The 18735-nt window shown below is 40.3% G+C and overlaps 1 protein-coding gene across 2 annotated transcripts in view; it reads right to left on the reverse strand.

Annotated features, from left to right (window-relative positions):
- Positions 1–18735, reverse strand: part of LOC148846352 (protein ROOT HAIR DEFECTIVE 3 homolog 2-like) — a 112737-nt gene that overhangs the window by 27399 nt on the left and 66603 nt on the right. For both annotated transcript variants that reach the window (XM_088953512.1, XM_088953513.1), the window contains one exon: positions 14600–14765. In XM_088953512.1, the coding sequence (XP_088809638.1) occupies positions 14600–14765 (166 nt within the window). The remainder of the gene's footprint in view (positions 1–14599; positions 14766–18735) is intronic.

The following is an 18735-nucleotide window of genomic DNA, read 5'->3' on the forward strand; positions in this document are numbered from 1 at the left end:
TATGTGCCCCCTTTTTTCTCTGGTCTATGCTGTGAAGAGCTGTGAATGCCATGGTTTTGAGGTTTACATCTCCATGCTGGACGGGGGTATGTGTTTCCTTTTTTTATCATGTGCTGTTGTTGAACTGTTGGTAGGCCTTGTTAATGACTCCTTGTGGCCGAACTATTGCTGTTAATGGACTGTTTTCAGTAGCCTGTTGGTAGACTAGTTGTTGGACTGATTACTGGGCTATTCTAAGGGCCGACCTATTTCTGGACTGTTTCAGCAGTACTTTTCTCTCTTTCCGGAAAATTCTTGGGAGTTCAGCATTCTGTTTGCGTGGGATCTTCTGGTATATTGTGACCCTTTTCTTTTTCTTCTCAATGGAAAATTATGATTCAGCATCTTCTGGAGTTTCTGGAGTTACACCAACTCGTAGTACAGCTGGTATGGGGGGTGAAAACATGATGTTTCCCATGCCAATTACCCCTTTAAATGGCCTGAGCTACCTGGAGTGAGCTAAAAGTGTGAAACTTTATATAACAACAAGGGGAAAAGTTGGTTACATAAATGGCAGAGTGAAAGAACCCAAGTGTGAGACAACTGAACATGATAGGTGAGACCAAGAAAACAGTATGGTGATGTCTTGGCTCTTTGCAGCCATGGAACCCAAGGTGAAGAGGAATTTTATGTGGGCAGACACCGTTAGTGAGATTTGGGAACAGGCCAAAACCACCTATTCTGATCAAAGGCATTATGCCAAAATTTACCAGTTGCAAGCTGAATCCTCAACCTATAAACAGGGAAATTGTAGTTTGTCTGCCTATTATTCGGCCCTTATTTCCGTATGGAAAGAATTTGATCGCTATCAGGCTATAGAGTGGAAACATGATGATGATGCTAAGGCCTATAAGAAGTTGGTTTCTTAGTAGCGGGTGTTTGCTTTCTTGTTGGGACTGAACCCTACTTATGAACCCTTGAGAGTTCAGATCTTAGGAAGAAAAGAGTTGCCTTCGGTTCAAGAGGTATATGCCCTTGTTCAATCTGAAGAAAGTAGGCGGAGTGTGATGGTTACAACTCAGGGGGAGCAACAGGTAGCTTTGGCTGCAATGGGTAATAACAATATGGGGAAGAAAAGTGACTCCAAGAAGGCTGATGATAAAGACAAGTTGTTTTGTACCCATTGTCGGTGCTCACGACATACATGTGACACGTGTTGGGAAATTCACGGGAAGCCCAAGTGGGCAGTGAAGAACCAAGAACAGGGTAAAGTGCAAGATCAGAAGAAGCCGAATACAACACATAATGTAGCACATGTGGCAACCCAAGATACTCAAGTTGCTGGTACTACCCGGGACCACTTTACTAGTTTTGACCCCAAGGAAGGTATCATGAATTCCTTCAGAGATCACTTGGAGTCATATGATAGGGCTTTGCGACAGATGGATAGTTCAGTTACTGGTACTCCTACTTCATTTGCATTTACATCAAGTAATGTGGCTTTTGCATTCCATGTCACCACTACTATTGATTCCCCTTAGATCATTGACTCAGGGGCCTCTAACCACATGACCGGTAAACCAAATTTATTTCAGACTTATAGCCTTTTGTCAGGAAGGGATAAAGTGAGGCTTGCAAATGGATCATTCTCCTCCATTGCAGGCCAAGGATCAATATCCCTTCCCCATGGCCTTAACCTAAATAGTGTATTGCATGTTCCCCAACTTCCTATGAATTTGCTTTCAATCAGTAGCATCACAAACTCTTTAAACTATAGTTTGACCTTTTTTCCTGGTTCATGTGTTTTTCAGGATCTAACATATGGGAGGACGATTGGTAGAGGAAGCCTAGTGGATGGTCTCTATATTCTCGACGACAAAGCTGGTCTCTCGGTGTCGTCCTCGGAGTCATATAGTCAGTCAAATAAGAGTCAATTTTTTTTTTTGACATAGTCAGTTGGGTCGTGTTTCTTTTGAAATAGTGAAGTCTTTGTTTCCATTTTTATTTAAGTCATGTTTAGTGTCCGATTTCCAGTGTCAAACATGTCAGTTGAGCAAACAATGTAGAATAACCTTTCATTCAATTAATAAAAGATGCAGCTTTCCTTTTCATGTTGTGTATTTTGATGTATGGGGCCTACTACCATAATCTCTGAGGGCAGGTAAAAGTACTTTATCACCATGACCGATGATTTTTCTCGCTATGCATGGGTATTCTCGATGCATAGCAGAGATGAAGTTCCAAAGATCGTGCAAGACTTCCAACGGATGGTGTTTACACAGTTCCATGTGAAATACAAATCTTTCAATTAGATAATGCCAAGGAATACTTCCATGGTGAGCATAATGAGTTCTTTGCCTCCAATGGATCTATTCATAGGAGCTCATGCGCAAGAACATCACAACAAAAAGGTTTTGCCAAAAGAAAAAACAGACACCTTCTTGAGGTAGCTCGAGGGGTGATGTTACACATGAATGTTCCAAAAAAGTTTTGGATGGATGCTATACTTGCAGTCGCTTATGTCATCAATTGCATGCCCTCCAAAGTGCTGAACTACATGGCCCCTCATCAGTTGTTGTTCCCTCAGTCCCCTCTATTTTCCATTCCCATGAGAGTCTTTGGTTGTCGTGCTTTTGTCTATGATTTGTCTCCATTTCGATGAAAGTTAGACCCTCGGTCCATTCCTTGTATCTTTCTGGGGTATCCCTCCTCTCAAAAGAGGTATCGGTGCTTTGATCCCATTAGTCATAAATTTTGTCTCTGTGGATGTGTCCTTCTTTGAGTCTGAACCGTTCTTCCTTGCTTCTCCTAAGCGGGAGAGTAGTGTGGAAGAGAAGAAGCAGGTTCAAGTCTGCCAAATCTCTCTTCCTTCTGTTCCGGACCTGGCCCCCTTTCGTGTTCTTCCAACGTACACGCCGTAGGGATCAACAATGTGACAGAGATGTGGAACTACCAAACATTGAACATCCGACACCGTCAAACTCCCAGGAGGTAAGTCCAAACCCTGCTATACCTATTAACACCCTTGCTCCTACTGTGGATGACATTGACATTCCTATTGCTCAAAGAAAGGGAGTCAGGTCATGCACTACCAAACAAACCATCACCTAGTATGTCTCCTATGATCACATTTCCCCCTCATATCGAGCCTTCCTATCTGCAATTGATTGCATCCTTGTGCCCAAAAATGTTGTAGAAGCCTTAAAATACCCTGAATGGATAGATGCTATGAAGGAGGAGATTAATGCCCTCCATAAAAATCAAACTTGGGAATTAGTGGATCTTCCAAGGGGGAAAGACCCAGTGGGGTGTAAGTGGGTGTTTACAGTTAAGCACAAGGTGGATGGGACAGTTGAACGGTATAAAGCAAGATTAGTAGACAAAGGGTACACTCAAGTGTACGGAGTTGACTATGATGAGACATTTGCTCTAGTAGCTAAGATGAACTCAATTCGAGTTCTTCTATCATTAGCTACTAATCTTGATTGGGAATGGCATCAACTAGACATTAAGAATGCCTTTTTAAATGGTGGCCTAGAGGAGGAGGTGTACATGGTTCAACCCCCGAGATTTTGTGCCAAGGGAAGTTGGAATAAGGTGTTTAAGCCAAGAAAGTCTCTCTATGGTTTGAAACAATCTCCTAGGGCTTGGTTCAGTACATTTCATATGGTAGTTCAGCATTTAGGGTTCAAGCAATGTCAGTTCGATCACACACTCTTTGTGGAAAGATGTCAAGAACAGGTTGCTGTTTTGATAGTGTATGTGGATGATATCATCATCACAGGTAAACTCCATTCATCTCACAGCCAATCCTAATCACCTTCTTCGTATCTGTTGAGCAGGAGACCAAGAAGAAGAAGAAAAGGAGAAAAGAAGAAGAAAGAAGAAGAGGAAGAAGAATAAGAGGCAACTGAGTTAAGGCCTCAACAAAACTTAGCTTCAGTCGAGTGAAGCTATCTATTTATACTGTTCTGGCCGTACATAACAAAATGTATACAGAATTACGAAAATACCCCTGTGGGTACTAAGCCTGTGTATAGTACATATAATACACCTGTTAACACTCCCCCTCAAGTTGGGGCATAGATATCAGTCATGCCCAACTTGTCACAGAGACCTTGATGTCTGGAATAGTTTAACCCTTTTGTTAATAAGTCTGCAAGTTGGTCTTCAGAGCTGATGTATGGAGTGCATACTTCTCGCCTGTGATGATTTTCTCTCTGATAAAATGCTTGTCAACTTCAATGTGCTTTGTTCTATCATGTAGTACCGGGTTGGCAGCAATATTGATAGCTGCCTTGTTGTCACAGAGTAGAGTCATGGGTTTACCAACTGGAAAACCCAACTCTCCCAATAGATTCTTTATCCACATACCTTCGGCTACTCCGTGTGCCATTGCACGGTACTCAGCTTCAGCACTGGATCTAGCTACCACAGTTTGCTTCTTACTCCTCCAAGTAACCAGGTTCCCTCCTACAAAGGTGCAATAACCACTAGTAGACCTTCTGTCACTTTGAGATCTAGCCCAATCTGCATCTGTGTAAATTTCAACCCTCAAGTGTCCATGTTTCTGGAATAATAAACCAGCACCCGGGAACTTCTTAAGATACCGTAGTACTCTCTCTACTGCTTCAAGGTGGGTGGACCTAGGTGCATGCATGAACTGACTGAGGACACCAACAACATATGCTATGTCTAGACGAGTCATAGAGAGGTACAACAATCTCCCTACAAGCCTCTGAAATTGCTTCACATCCTTAAGTGGTTCACCTTGACTGTCACTTAACTTATGGTTGGGATCAATGGGAAAGTCGGCTGGTTTGACCCCAATCTTTCCAGTGTCCTTAAGCAAATCTAGGACATATTCCTTTGAGAGATGAAGATACCCCTTTTTGATCGGGCAACCTCAATCCCAAGGAAGTATTTGGCGGGACGGGACCTAGATCTTTCACCTCGAACTGAGTGGCAAGGAAGCCCTTCAAACTTTGAATTTCATCCTTCCAGTCACCAGTAACAATTATGTCATCCACGTATACTATTAGGGCAACCATTTTACCTTCTACTCTCTTTACAAACAGTGTGTGATCTGACTGACATTGCTTGTATCCCCTCTTCTGGATTGCAGTATGAAATCTGCTGAACCAAGCCCTTGGTGATTGCTTTAGCCCATATAAAGACTTCTTCAACTTGCACACCTTTTGTTCACTTCCTTGAGCCAAAAAACCGGGGGGTTGAACCATATAAACTTCCTCTTCAAGGTCACCATTCAAGAAGGCATTCTTGATGTCAAGCTGATATAGATCCCAATTCAGATTGGCAGCAAGAGAGAAGATGACTCTAATAGAGTTCATTTTGGCAACAGATGCAAAGGTTTCTGCATAATCAACCCCATATACTTGAGTGAAACCCTTTGCCATTAAACGAGCTTTATACCTCTCCACGGTTCCATCAGCCCCATGCTTAACAGTGAACACCCATTTACATCCAACTGGATCCTTTCCCTTAGGGAGATCAACAAGTTCCCATGTGCCATTCTTATGAAGAGCATCAATTTCTTCCTTCATGGCCTTCATCCATTCTGGTACTGAGAGAGCTTCTGCCACATTCTTGGGAATAGGGATACTATCAATGGAGGTAAGAAAAGCACGAAATGAAGGTGAGATGTTCTCATAGGAAACAAAGTTGGAAATGGGGTGTTTGGTGGTGCACGACCTAACACCTTTCTTGTGGGCAATGGGAAGGTCAAGATCATTAGCAACAGGGAGGTTGGGAGTCAAGTTACTTGAGTGAGTATGATCTTCCCCCAAGGAACCTGATGGCATTTGAGGTACTTCTGAATTCTCCTCAGCTTTTGAACCCGATTGGCCTTTACGACGACGAGAAAAAACACGAAAAGGTGGAGGATCAGAAGGAGGAAGGGGTGAAGGAGAAGGAGTAGGAAGAGGAGGAAGTTGAACCAGTTTCTCCTCATACCTACACTCCCCCTGAGGAGAAACAGGAAAGAAGGGCTCATCCTCAAAGAAGGTAACATCCATGGAGACATAGAATTTCCGTGAAATAGGATCAAAGCAACGATACCCTTTCTGAGAGAATGAGTAGCCAAGAAATATACATGGGATAGCACGAGAGTCCAATCTTCCCCGGGTGGGGGAAAGGTTTTGGACAAAACACCGACAACCAAAAACACGGGGAGGAATAGAAAGAAGAGGGGCCTTAGGAAAGAGAAGCTGATGTGGAGCTTTGTACTCTAACCAACGAGAGGGCATTCGGTTAATGAGGTATGTAGAACAAAGGACGGCCTCAAGCGAAAAACGTTTGGGAACATTCATGTGGAGTAGTAAACCCCGTGCCACTTCAAGAAGGTGACGGTTATTCCGTTCAGCCACACCATTTTGTTGTGGTGTGCGGGCACAAGAGCTCCGGTGAAGAGAGCCATGTGAAGCAAAGAACTCCGTGAGGTCACTATGAAAAAACTCTTTTGCATTGTCCGATTGAAATATTTGAATTTCGGTCTGAAATTGGGTGAAGACCATCCGCTGAAAATCTTGGACAATTTTTGGTACTTCCTCACGGGTTTGCATTGGATATACCCAAGTGTATCTGGAATATCGTCAATGAAGGTAATAAAGTACTTGTAGCCTCTCAGAAGGTAAAGTAACAGGGCCCCACACATCCGAATGCACAATGTGAAAAGGAAACTCAGATTTACTATTTCTTTGAGGAAATTGAGTTCTACAATGCTTGCTTAATTGACACGTTTGACAAGAAAAATTGGAAATAGACACGGGCTTACACACTTCTAGGAAAACAACTTTCAACGACTCAAAAGACAAGTGACCCAAACGACAATGCCATAAATACATTTCTCTTTTTGAACTGACTCATAGACTCTGTAACAAGAAGGCCAGCCGTATTCTCCAACATATAGAGTCCATCAACCATACGACCTCTACCAATCGTCCTCCCCGAGGCCAAATCCTGAATCACACAATAGGAAGGGAAAAAAGTCACGAAATAGTTTAAGGAATTTGTAACACTCTGACTGAAAACAAATTCATAGGAAATTTTGGAACATGAAGAACATTAGAAAGAGTAAGGCCAAGGGGAAGAGAGAGAGTTCCTTGACCAGCTATGGGAGAGTATGATCCATCAGCTAGTCTCATTTTATCTCTTCCGGAAAGAGGGTAATAAGTTTGGAAGAAAGAGGACATACCAGTCATGTGTTTTGACACTCCAGAATCAATGATTCATGAAGAGTCAAGGTCGTGAGAAGCAACATGGAAAGCTGTGGCAGGATTACCTGAAGTGGATGCAAAAGAGGTGGTAGGAGGATCATCCATCTGGCGAATTGTTCTACCATAAAGCTCCAAATGGTCAAGGAAGGAGTTGACAATATCCTCTCTTGGGTCGGATCCAGAGTAGTTATGTTGGTCATGAGGTGGTTGAGTCACAGTGGAGGTGGAGGGCTGATTCTCCCGAGTAACCATATTGGCCATGTGGTGTTTCTTGGTACCTTGCTGCCCGGGTCTTCTAATACCATCTAAACCTTGCTTCTTAGGTAAATCCTGAGCCCACTTCGGTTTCCCATGGTGATCCCAACAAGTATCTTTGGTGTGCCGAGGCTTCTGACAATTAGTGCACCACAATTTTTCCTTATCTTCTGCTTTCTTCTAGAGATCTCCTCTCTTGAAGGAAGGTCCACCACTAGTAGAGAGACCCCCCTTTGCTGCCAACACAATTGCATTCCCTCCGGTGCTGTTCATCAAATTCCTTCTACTCTCTTCAGACTGGACAAGAGCATAGACCTCCTGAATTGAAGGAAGATCCTTTGAACTTAGAATTTGTACTCTGATGGGTTCATAGATAGGATTGAGACCATGTAAAAAGGCAAACACCCTTTGCTGTGAGACAAGTTTCTTATACAATCTTGCATCTTCCTCACACTTCCACTCAATGCTCTGGTAATGGTCCAGCTCCTTCCAAATAGTTGTCAGATCAGAGTAATAAACTGATAAACTCCTCTCCCCCTATTTACAAGTAGATGAAGCTGCTTGTAGTTGATAAATTTTGGCATAGTGTCGAAGTTCAGAATATGTGAACTTTGCCTGATCCCGTATCTCATTTGCAGTTTCAGCCCACATGAAGTTCGTCCTTATTTGCGGTTGCATGGAGATCAAAAGCCATGACATAACCATACTATTCTCATGATCCCATTTATCATGTTCTGCATTTTCAGAAGGTGGTTCTTTGATTCTTCCATTTATGTAGCCTACTTTTCCCCTTGCAGCTATGTATAGTTTGATCCCCCTTGACCACTCTAGATAGTTTAACCCGTCAAGAGGAACAACAGCTATAGGGAAGGATAGATCACTGTTCCCACTCATTCCATTCAGCATTGTGGAGATTTCGGATGTAGCTGAATCTTCACTACTCATGATTCTTCAGTTTAGAAATACACAAAACCAAAGCACAGTCTTACAGAGCTGCAACAGTCCACAACAGGACACTTGCTGATTTTCGGCCCCACAGAGAACCAAGCACAAACACTGCAACTGCAGTACTAGGGTTTATCACCTACACTGTGTAGGAGTCCACAAAACACTATACGAACTGCACATGCAGTGTAACTAGGTCTGAAAGACCTACAGTTCACAACCTTGATACAGCTTCTCAGCCAAAAAAGTCACAGTAGGAGCAGCAATACGAGTGGTGATTCACCACACCTAATCGGCTAATATCCACTTTCCAGGGCAGCCGAACAGTCACTCAAGTTCTAGGGTTCATAAACAACCCCTTAGAGTGCAGACTAGGGCAACATACAATCGGAGGAAGGGGAACAGTCCCTACTCAGATTTTGGAACATTAACAGTCGTGCAAGAAGCCATTAACAGGAAGAGGAAAAAAAATCTCAATACCAGCAATAGGTAGCACAGTCATCAGTCATGAACTTGAATTTCCCTTCAGGTCAGAGCCGTCCTTCGAACATCTGGGATGGATTTCTATAGTCCTCTTAGCTGAAGCAACCCAGTTACCAGCAAAAAAACATGTAGCCGATCCTTTTTTCTATGCTAGGAAATTGAACAGTCAACATACTTGTAGCAGAGCCCTACTCGACAGTGGAGACTAACCGCAACACTAGGAAAGCTTCCTCTTCCTTGTCTTCGAGCATCAGTACTATAACTCCTTCGCAGTAGAGGAGAGAGACCTCAGCTAGTTTTCTAGGCATGGACGAACCTGCTCCGATACCATGTTGAGCAGGAGACCAAGAAGAAGAAGAAAAGAAGAAGGAGAAAAGAAGAAGAAAGAAGGAGAAGAGGAAGAAGAATAAGAGGCAACTGAGTTAAGGCCTCAACAAAACTTAGCTTCAGTCGAGTGAAGCTATCTATTTATACTGTTCTAGCCGTACATAACAAAATGTATACAGAATTACGAATACCCCTACAGGTACTAAGCCTGTGTACAGTACATATAATACACCCGTTAACAGTATCTAGATCCTGAAAAACACACCGATCAGGATAAAAGGTTACTGAACAGTTTTGATTTTTAGTAATACTACTAACTAAAAGCAAGTTAGCACTATGCTTGGGAACATGGAAAAGTGAGGATAGGGTGACGGCATCAAACAATCTGATGTCTCCCTTGCCAGAAATTGGCACAAGGGAACCATCAACAATAGGAACTCTGTCTCTCCTAGAGGATAAATGATAGGTGGTAAACAAAGTAGATAAGCTAGTCATATGGTCTGAAGCACTTGAATCTATTACCCAGAAAGGTCTAGTGTTACCTGGAACAGAAGCATGACATGTGGTAGCTCTTCTACCTGTATGAGCAAGGGCTGAAGTAGGATGAGCAGGTGTGGTAGCTAAAGACTGAGATGTAGATCTAGAAATACCAGCTTCGTTCTCTAGCTGTGTCAGTGCAGCCTGGACAGCTGCTAAAGCATCCAAGGATGTGGTCCTTGTGCTGGAAGAAGATGCACTGTCAGTAGTAGTTGCTACATTAGCACTCCCCTTCTTGTTTCTAAGTTTAGCTGGCATTAGGTGAGGATGCAACTTCCAACAGGTGTCCTTACTGTGTGTGGGCTTCTTGCAATGATCACAAAAAATATCTCTTTTGTCTTCCTTCTAAATTTCCCTTTCCCTAGTGAGAAGTTGCTGCCTTATAATATCAAATTCTGAGTTTAGACCGGCTAAGAACTCAAAAACTCTATTTGTTTCAATCAGTTTTCCATATGTTGCTGCATCCCTCTAGCTTTCCCATTCAATAGTTTCCAAGTGATCAATTTCATGCCAAAGGGATTTCAGAGTTGCAAAATACATTGAAATTGGCTTCTCCCCTTGCTTGAGGTTATTCACTTCACACTTCAGCTCATAAGCCCTAGCAACATTGAGTGGTGGGGAATAAGTCTCCTTCATATTTTCCCAAATCTCCTTGGCTGTTTTTTACCCAGAGAGTTTCGGCTGATATGGGGCTGCATAGAATTACATAGCCAAGTCATTACTAAGTAATTCTCTTGAACCCATTTTGGATGTGATTTATCTTCCTCTGCTGGCTCTTTGTATCCCCAGTCACAACCTAATTTACCTCTTCCTCCAATAGTCATCATTGCTGATTGGGCCAACTCCAAGTAATTGGTTCCATCAAATCTAACAATGGTAATCTGAAAAGAGTTTTCAGTCATGTTACCAGTCCCAAGAAGTCCTTCCCCTTGTGTTTTTAACTCACTTCCAAACTTCTCCATTCCAAGAGAGCACTAATAAGCTAAAAAATCCAAGAAGACGACCTAAAAAGGATATATATCTTTTTTCTGCAACACTAAAATTAGAGAAGACAACCCAGAATTTAATCTTAGCAAATAGATCCCTTCCAAGAGAGCAAACACAGTAAAAAAAGTCAACTCCCTAGTAGACAAACCTGGACTATAATCAGTCCAATAATCACAATCAGGTTTTTTAGCCGCACCCTCCAAAAGAAAGGTTCAAGGCAGATCTTTTCCAGCCGCACCCTCCAAGAAAAGCTCTCAGGCCAAAAACAGTTCATAGGGTAAAGAATAAACCCTAGAAAACTCAGTTTTTTTTCTCACAAGAAAAGATCTTAGTCCAAAAATAGTTCATAGGGTTAAAAATAAACCCTAGAAAATTTAGTTTTTTTTTTCAGCCGCACCTTCTAGATAAATCTAACTTATCTCTTACTGCTGCTGGCCTCAATAACTCTGATTCTTGATAAAACTCTGATTGCCACCTTCAATCTTGATTCCTTCAACCTTCTCTGATTCTTCCTGATTACCAAAGGACACTCTCCAATCTTCGGACAGCTGCTAAAGATCTCAGGTAACCTCCAAGAATCAGGCCAAAAAAAGCTACTTTCTAATCTTCCAGCCCTAGGTAATTTTCATGTGGTCGGCTGGGTTAGACTCACATGAGAAGCCCTAGATCGTGCTCTGATACCAACTTGAACAAAAACAAAAAGAATGCTGCAGTGGTTGATGTAATTTAAGAAAAGAAACACAGGTTTGATAGATAAGAAAGAGAGAAAAAAGAAGAGAGAAAGAAAGAAGGGGTTTGGTTGTGTAAATTACTGCCGCCCCATTAGTTGCTATTTATAAACACTAATCTCCTTACAAGGGTAGGAGTTACTCTAATACCCCTACTTAGACTAAAACACAAATTAAAAGAGATAAACAAAAAAGGCCTAGCCGGCCCAATTATAAAAGAAAATAAAAACATAATAAGACAAATAAGTGTGGGGTTGGAACCACAAATACTATTAACTTTCTCTACAGATAGGATCCACCGAACAAACAATGGTTCCCAAGTACTAGTCTCTTTTTTTCTCTGTTTTATCACATTCTTTTGTGGTGGATAGAATCCGCTATATATATATATATATATATATATATATATATATATATAAATTGAAATAAGATTTTGATTTCTAACAGAACTCTAGAGAGAGAGAAAGAAGAAAGATAAGGATTGAAAGTAGATAAAATTTAAAGGGATAGAAGACAAGAGAAAAAAGTAAGATATGTACCTGAGTATCCTTAACCACTTCAATTAGCAGAACTACAAGTTCCCTCCTCTATTTTCTCTCCTCCTTTTTTTTCTCTCTCTTTTATCTCCTTCTCTTCTCTCTTTTCTCTATCTGCCGCCCCTTTTTCCTCTCCTCTCTTCCTTATATAGAGGAGGCAGTTATGGGTAGGAAGGTTAGAGCAACCTCCCCACTCTCCATACGTGGGGTGGTTGCTTAACTCCCACCATAACCGGAATAATTTAAAATTTAAGTTTATGTGAAGTGGGCAGCTGTCAAATCTGGTCCCTAAAGCCTTATAAATAAATAAATATATATATATATATATATTTACATCATATATATTATATATTTTTAATCCTAAACACGGTGGTACAAGCATCAGCTTGTCAACTAAAAATTGGTGTCAAGCATGAGTTATAGCCTTGGTGAAGAAATCAACCAGCTGAAGTCCAGAAGAGATATATGGAAGAGTAATATTGCCCACAAGGTACTAATCCTTGATAAAGTGGCAATCAACCTTGACGTGTTTGGTGCGTTTATGAAATATTAGTAGATAAGAGGCTACCTTGAATGCATTGACATTGTTTGCACATATTGAAGAATGCATGGACATTCTTCTTCCTTGTTTTCGACTTAATCTCTTCAATTTTTCTTGCAAGTAATATCCACGGCATTATCATGTAGTTTCCCTGAACCCATTGAGCATGTTGAGGATTTGAGGAATCAAGTTCAGCTACCTCCCCTATAATACAATGTTCCTCTTCTAGCAATGCCAGTTCTCATCGATTGGCTCATTCAAAGTGATTGGAACCATCCCGCTTAACTATAATGATAATCCTAGTGTTTTGGGCTTCCTAGTGCCTCCAACAAAGTCCCAAACTCCAATGATTATTTTAACCACTTCCAATAGCTTCTTCCATTTCAAGCACATAAAAAACATTTCCATAGATGGAGGATTACACAAAACACAATCTCCTACTCAGGGTTGCAGGAACATTATACTTCTCAGCATTATCTAACCTTGGCACAATTGGGGCAAAGGCAAAACAAGGATTAATCTTTCTAGGGACTCCAGAACCTTTCCAAATAGAGATTGATCTCTTCTAAGATGAAAAAGAGACTAAGGAAACACCAAACGCCAGTCCTAATAGTTCCTAAATGACCTTAACTCACATCAGGTATGATATCTCCGACATTTTTCTGATTTTTGGACTGCACACTAGGAACACCTTCTAGGCAGCAGTTCGATTTTCTCCAAAAATCTCTAGAAGGCAGCAGACATGAAAGAAAGATGATTAGAACCTCAAACTAGGGGTGCAACTTGGGTGGACTCGGGTTGGTCTTCAGTCAAATTTTTAATGGGCCTAGCCCCAAGGCCTGAGACTGAAGCAGTGTAAAATGCTAACTTGGGCCATCCCGAGTTGCACCTCTACCTCAAACACCCATGTACTCTGTTGATCCATGGGATGGGAGAAATACCAACTTGTGATTTCAGCAACAAATAAATAAATAAATAAATCAACTGGAAAAGGAGAGTGAAAGAGAGGAATGAGGCAACGATAGGAAGAAGAGAAGAATAGAAGAAGAGAGGAAGCACTCAATCATGGATCCTAATGTGAGAACCCACTAACTTTTATATTAAGGCCAATAGTTGATAAGATACAAAGAAAATTCTGCTCTTTATAAGTTGTATAGGATAGATATAAACAAAAATAAAAGAAAGAATCAGGGCCATGACCCAAGCAAAACAAGCTACATCCCAACAGAATAAAAAAGCCTAACAAGAAATAGAAGATAATGATATCAATTTCCCAACATCTATGACAGGGTGGACTTGTCTGTCTTGGAAGAGATACTATTGGATGTAGTTTTGTGATAGATGGAAAAGGTGGTGGGTGCAGACAGACATGTATTACTGAGTAACATTTGATATGAAATATGTTAATAGTCTTGCAATATTAACTTTCGTTTATGTCAAGGTAGGAAATAAAAAAGAAATGTCATAAATATGTGTCTTCAAGAACCCATGGAGTGTCGAACTCTGACATGTGTTCAACACAGATATGTTGATTCTATGAGGGAGTTCATGCAACACTGCTCTCACCTTGGTGCAATATAACCTACAGATTACTGATCTCATCCCTACTACCACATGGATCACAAATGCATAATCAAGTCCATGACAATATTAGAGTAAAATGTTCCATACAACATTGTTCTGTTCCTCTTGGCAACAAGCAAAGATGGAAATTTTGATAAGTACCATCAATGTTTCTTTCGAAAACTACCTCTAAAACATCCTGCAATGCTTATGATATACACAATAGTGCTCAACAAATTCTTGCAAGAACTATAGCTTTTAAGCCAGATTTTCTGAGTAAGATTTTCCTATAAACCTCGTAATAAAATTCACAAGAGATGAAACATAAAAACTAACATTAATATTTTGGAATAAATTTACCACCAATCTAAATAACCAGAATGAATTCAGGAAACATGTATGGCTTTACAAAATACCATGTCCACTAAAAATGAGCAAAGGAATTTAAGTAAAGAAAAGGGGAAAAAGATAGTTCATACATACCTTCACAACCATGATCAAAGTCAAGTAAGGAAGACTGAGTACAGGTACGAACAGATGTGGCAAATCCTTCTCCTCTATTTATTAATCCTTCCAATCTGTTCTTGAAATTATCAAGGGACAGAGAACGCAGATGTCCTAGCATTGTTTGGTAAGCAGGATTCATTAACTGTGATATTATAAGAGAAATCTCATTAGATAAAGTTCCAACATACACAGGAAATAAAAGAAACATAATGAATAAACAAAGCTTCAGTTTTAGGGAATTAATCTGAAGAGTCAGAAGGAAACAATTTTGGTATTATAACTTCAACAGTACATTTGTACCTTCTCAGATATAAAATATATACAACCAATGCCTTTCTATTAATAATGTTTATCATCAGAAAAGTCCAGAGTCTTCAAGAAGCCTTAGTCTGGAATAAGTCCAATTTAACAATAATTAAACATTTACTTATGAGAAAAAGCACTTGACACAATCAAGCTATGCTAAATAGAGGAAGTTTGGTACAACTTGCTTCTATCAACACCACTCCTATCCAAACTTTCAGCCAATGAAATGGCCATTAGGGATGCTCACAAAAAACTGAAAAACTGAACTGAAAAATCTGGTTAATTGAACCGATCAGTTAGGTATTTTTAAAAAACTGAAGGTACTGGTTTGGTTTTGGTTAATCAATATGAAAAACTGGCGGTTAACCGAACTGATGGTATATATATGCATTATATATAAATATCTATATATTTATAATATTATATTATAGATTTGTTGTATTTATATTATATATTTATATATTTATTTATAATATATTTATAAATATAAAAAACCAAAAACCAAAGAAGTGAACAGGTCAACAGGTTAACCGATTGATAGGGTTCGATTTCAAACATGTGCCAATGGTTCAGTTAACCAAACCATGATCACCCCTAGACAACATTGCAATCCATCTGAGCAAGGTGTTTTCTATGGACACCAAGGCTGTAGGCTGTAGCCTAGTAAATCAGTAATGTGATGACAACAGAGACCAAGGATATGCCAAGCATCCACTTGACAATCACCTAAGAATCACCCTCAACTTCAAGTTTTTCAGATCTTAAATGGAATAGGAGCCTGAGGCCAATGAGAGATCTAGGTCTCTGCTCAAGAACAGTTTCCATTCCCTATAGGGCCCAAATATACCTTCAGCCTTGATCTTGAAATGCTCCATCAATCCCAAAAAGCCGTAGGTCCTCAAGTGAGCAATGATCAAATTAAAGCTTAATATGATTAAGCCTAAAAGATCCTTGAGAATGTAGGTGTAGTTTAGGTATCACAATAATTTCATAAACAGGGGGTAATTTTGCAATTTTCTCAGTTATAAAAAAGCTATATAAAGAGGCCTATCTAAATGGGAGCGATGCCCAGTATCACATCTGCTCCGCTGAATTGTTGTTAGTTCGTGAGAAAGTGAAGAGACAAGAACAAAGTCAATAGTCCAGATCTGTTAGGGTTGACCACTCTAATCGAACCAACCCAAAAAGAGAGTATTTATATTAAAGAAATATGAATGGACAAGTTTGTCCTTACAAAAGAATTAAAGAAGCTGTACACTAATGTACATGCCTACTAAAGTACAAGAAAGATACAATTACATAACTACCCTCCATCTTCTCTACACTTCCCCTCAAATTGATGTTGGGGGATAAGCATCAGTTTGTCCATAAGAAAATTATGTCAGGCTTTGGTGAAGAGGTCTGTAGGCTGTAGGCCCAAGGAGATATGTGGGAGAGAGATGCCCGTAAGGAGAAGATCATGAATGAAGTGGAAATCCACCTCAATATGTTTAGTGTGCTCATGAAATACTGGGTTGGATGCAATCTTGATCGCACTCATGTTGTCTGCAAATAGGGGGATGGCAAATGAGTGATCAATGTCCAAGTCATGAAGTAGAGCCTTGAACCAGACTATTTCACTGCACACTGAGGGCACTGCTCTATACTATGCTTCTGTAGATGACTTGGAAACGGTTTGTTATTTCTTGCATTTCCAAGAAATCAAAGGATCACTAAGAAATATACACCAGCCAGTGGTGGAACAACGAGTATCAGGACAAGTTGCCCAATCTGGCATCTACATAAGCTCAAAGCTGGGTGGATGATGAAGATGAGAAAAACAAGCCATGAGATAGAGTAGTGCCCTTAACATAATGGATGGTTCAAAGAACTGTAGAGTAGTAGGGTTGATGTGGAGAATATACAAATTGACTCACAAACTGGATTGCATAGGAAATGTCCGATCTAGTCATAGTTAGGTAGATAAGATTACCTACAAGCTGCTGATATAAAGTAGCATCAGGGAGAAGATCACCCTCATCCTTGCTTAGCTTAAGGTTAAGCTCCAGAGGTGTATCCATTTGTTTAGAATCAGCCAAGCGAGCAAGTGTCACCAAATTAGAGGCATATTCTTGTTGATTGACAAAATAATCTTGAGGACATCGTTGTATTCAAGCCCAAGAAAGAAAGGTGACAGGCCCAAGATCCTTCATTTTGAAGGAGTTGCTGAGAAGGAGCTTTAAATTGTTAATACCATTCACATCATCTCCGGTGATAAGTTATCATCAACATATACCAAGAGAAAAGTCAACCCCTATGCTCGCTTGAGAATGAAAAGAGAGTAATCTGAAGCAATTTGATGAAAAGCCAACCTCCAATACCATTGTATGGAAGCAGTTAAACCAAGCTCGTGGAGCTTGTTTAAAACCATATAAAGATTTCTTTAGTTTACACACCATAAGGGGATCGTCATAATAGCTGGGAGGTGGTTTCATGTAAACTATTTCTTATAAATGCCCATGGAGAAAGGCATTCTTGACATCCATCTAATGAACTGTCCATTGTCTAAGAGCTGTAATGGCCGAGAGTAAATGGACTATTGTCATTTTAGTCAATGGAGCAAAGGTCTCATCATAGTCAATTCCCTATTCTTGCTTGTATCCTTGAGCAACCAACTGGGCCTTATATCTGTCGAGAGTGTCGTTTGATTTAAGTTTAACTATGTAAATTGATCGGCTACCAATGATGGAGGCATCTAGGGGAGGAGTGACAAGCTCCTAAGTATCATTTTCTAATAAAGCCTGAACCTCTGAGTCTATAGCATCTCTCCAATGCTTAACTGCTATAGCCTGGTTACAAGACTTAGGAAAATCTGTGGACGACAGAACAATTGAGAAGGAGCTATGGCTAGAAAAGAAGCCATAGTGGTCCGGTGGACGAGAAACATGAGATGACCAACGCAAAGGAACAAATGAAGGCAAATCAATAGGATAGGAATAGGAACTTAAAATAGTGATGGATGGAGAGGAATGACCAGTCACTAGTGCTGGAGGTGGAGGCATAGGCAATGGGTGAGCTAGATGCTTCCTAAAATAAACCTGAGGTGGCAGAGATGTGGGAGGAGGATCACCTACAGAGCCAAAATATTGCAAAACAAAAAAGGATGGTGCAGACAATTTACTAATATGTTCAAAGAATGAAAGGTTCTCAAGAAAAATGGCATTACAAGAAATGCGCAGTCTTCAGATTTTGGGATCACAATAGAAAAATCCTCTGTGTTCCATACTATATCCCATGAAGGTGCACATAGCTGATTGAATTGTTAGCTTAGTGCATTTATGAGGAAATGGACAAAACAGACAACCAAAGACACAAAACATGGACAGATTAGGTGGATGATGAAACAAGGATTGATGGGGAGAAGGATTTTCAAGGATAGTAGTAGGAAGAATGTTGATGAGATGAACAACAATGCAGGTTGCCTCCACCTAGAAGGTAATGGGTACATGGGGAGTCTTGTAACAAGGATCTCACCATACTAGCAATGTGATGATTCTTGCACTCAGATACCCCATTCTGTTGAGGTGTACCTAGGCAAGATCTCTGGGACTGAATACCATGTTGTTTGAGGTAGGTATGAAACTCACCATTCTCATCATCAAAGTACTCTTCCCCTAAATCTGACCTCAAAATGTTTACAATGCTTTTAAATTGGGTCATAATCATAGCATGAAAGTTCTTAAAAAAGGGAAAGACCCCTTTGATTTCTTTTGAATGAAGTAAACCCATGTATACCGAATACAATCATCAATAAACAATACAAAATA

Source organism: Nelumbo lutea, chromosome 7, assembly GCF_056320005.1.
Source record: "Nelumbo lutea isolate HS-2025 chromosome 7, American lotus-T2T, whole genome shotgun sequence".
Taxonomy (NCBI): Eukaryota; Viridiplantae; Streptophyta; class Magnoliopsida; order Proteales; family Nelumbonaceae; genus Nelumbo; species Nelumbo lutea.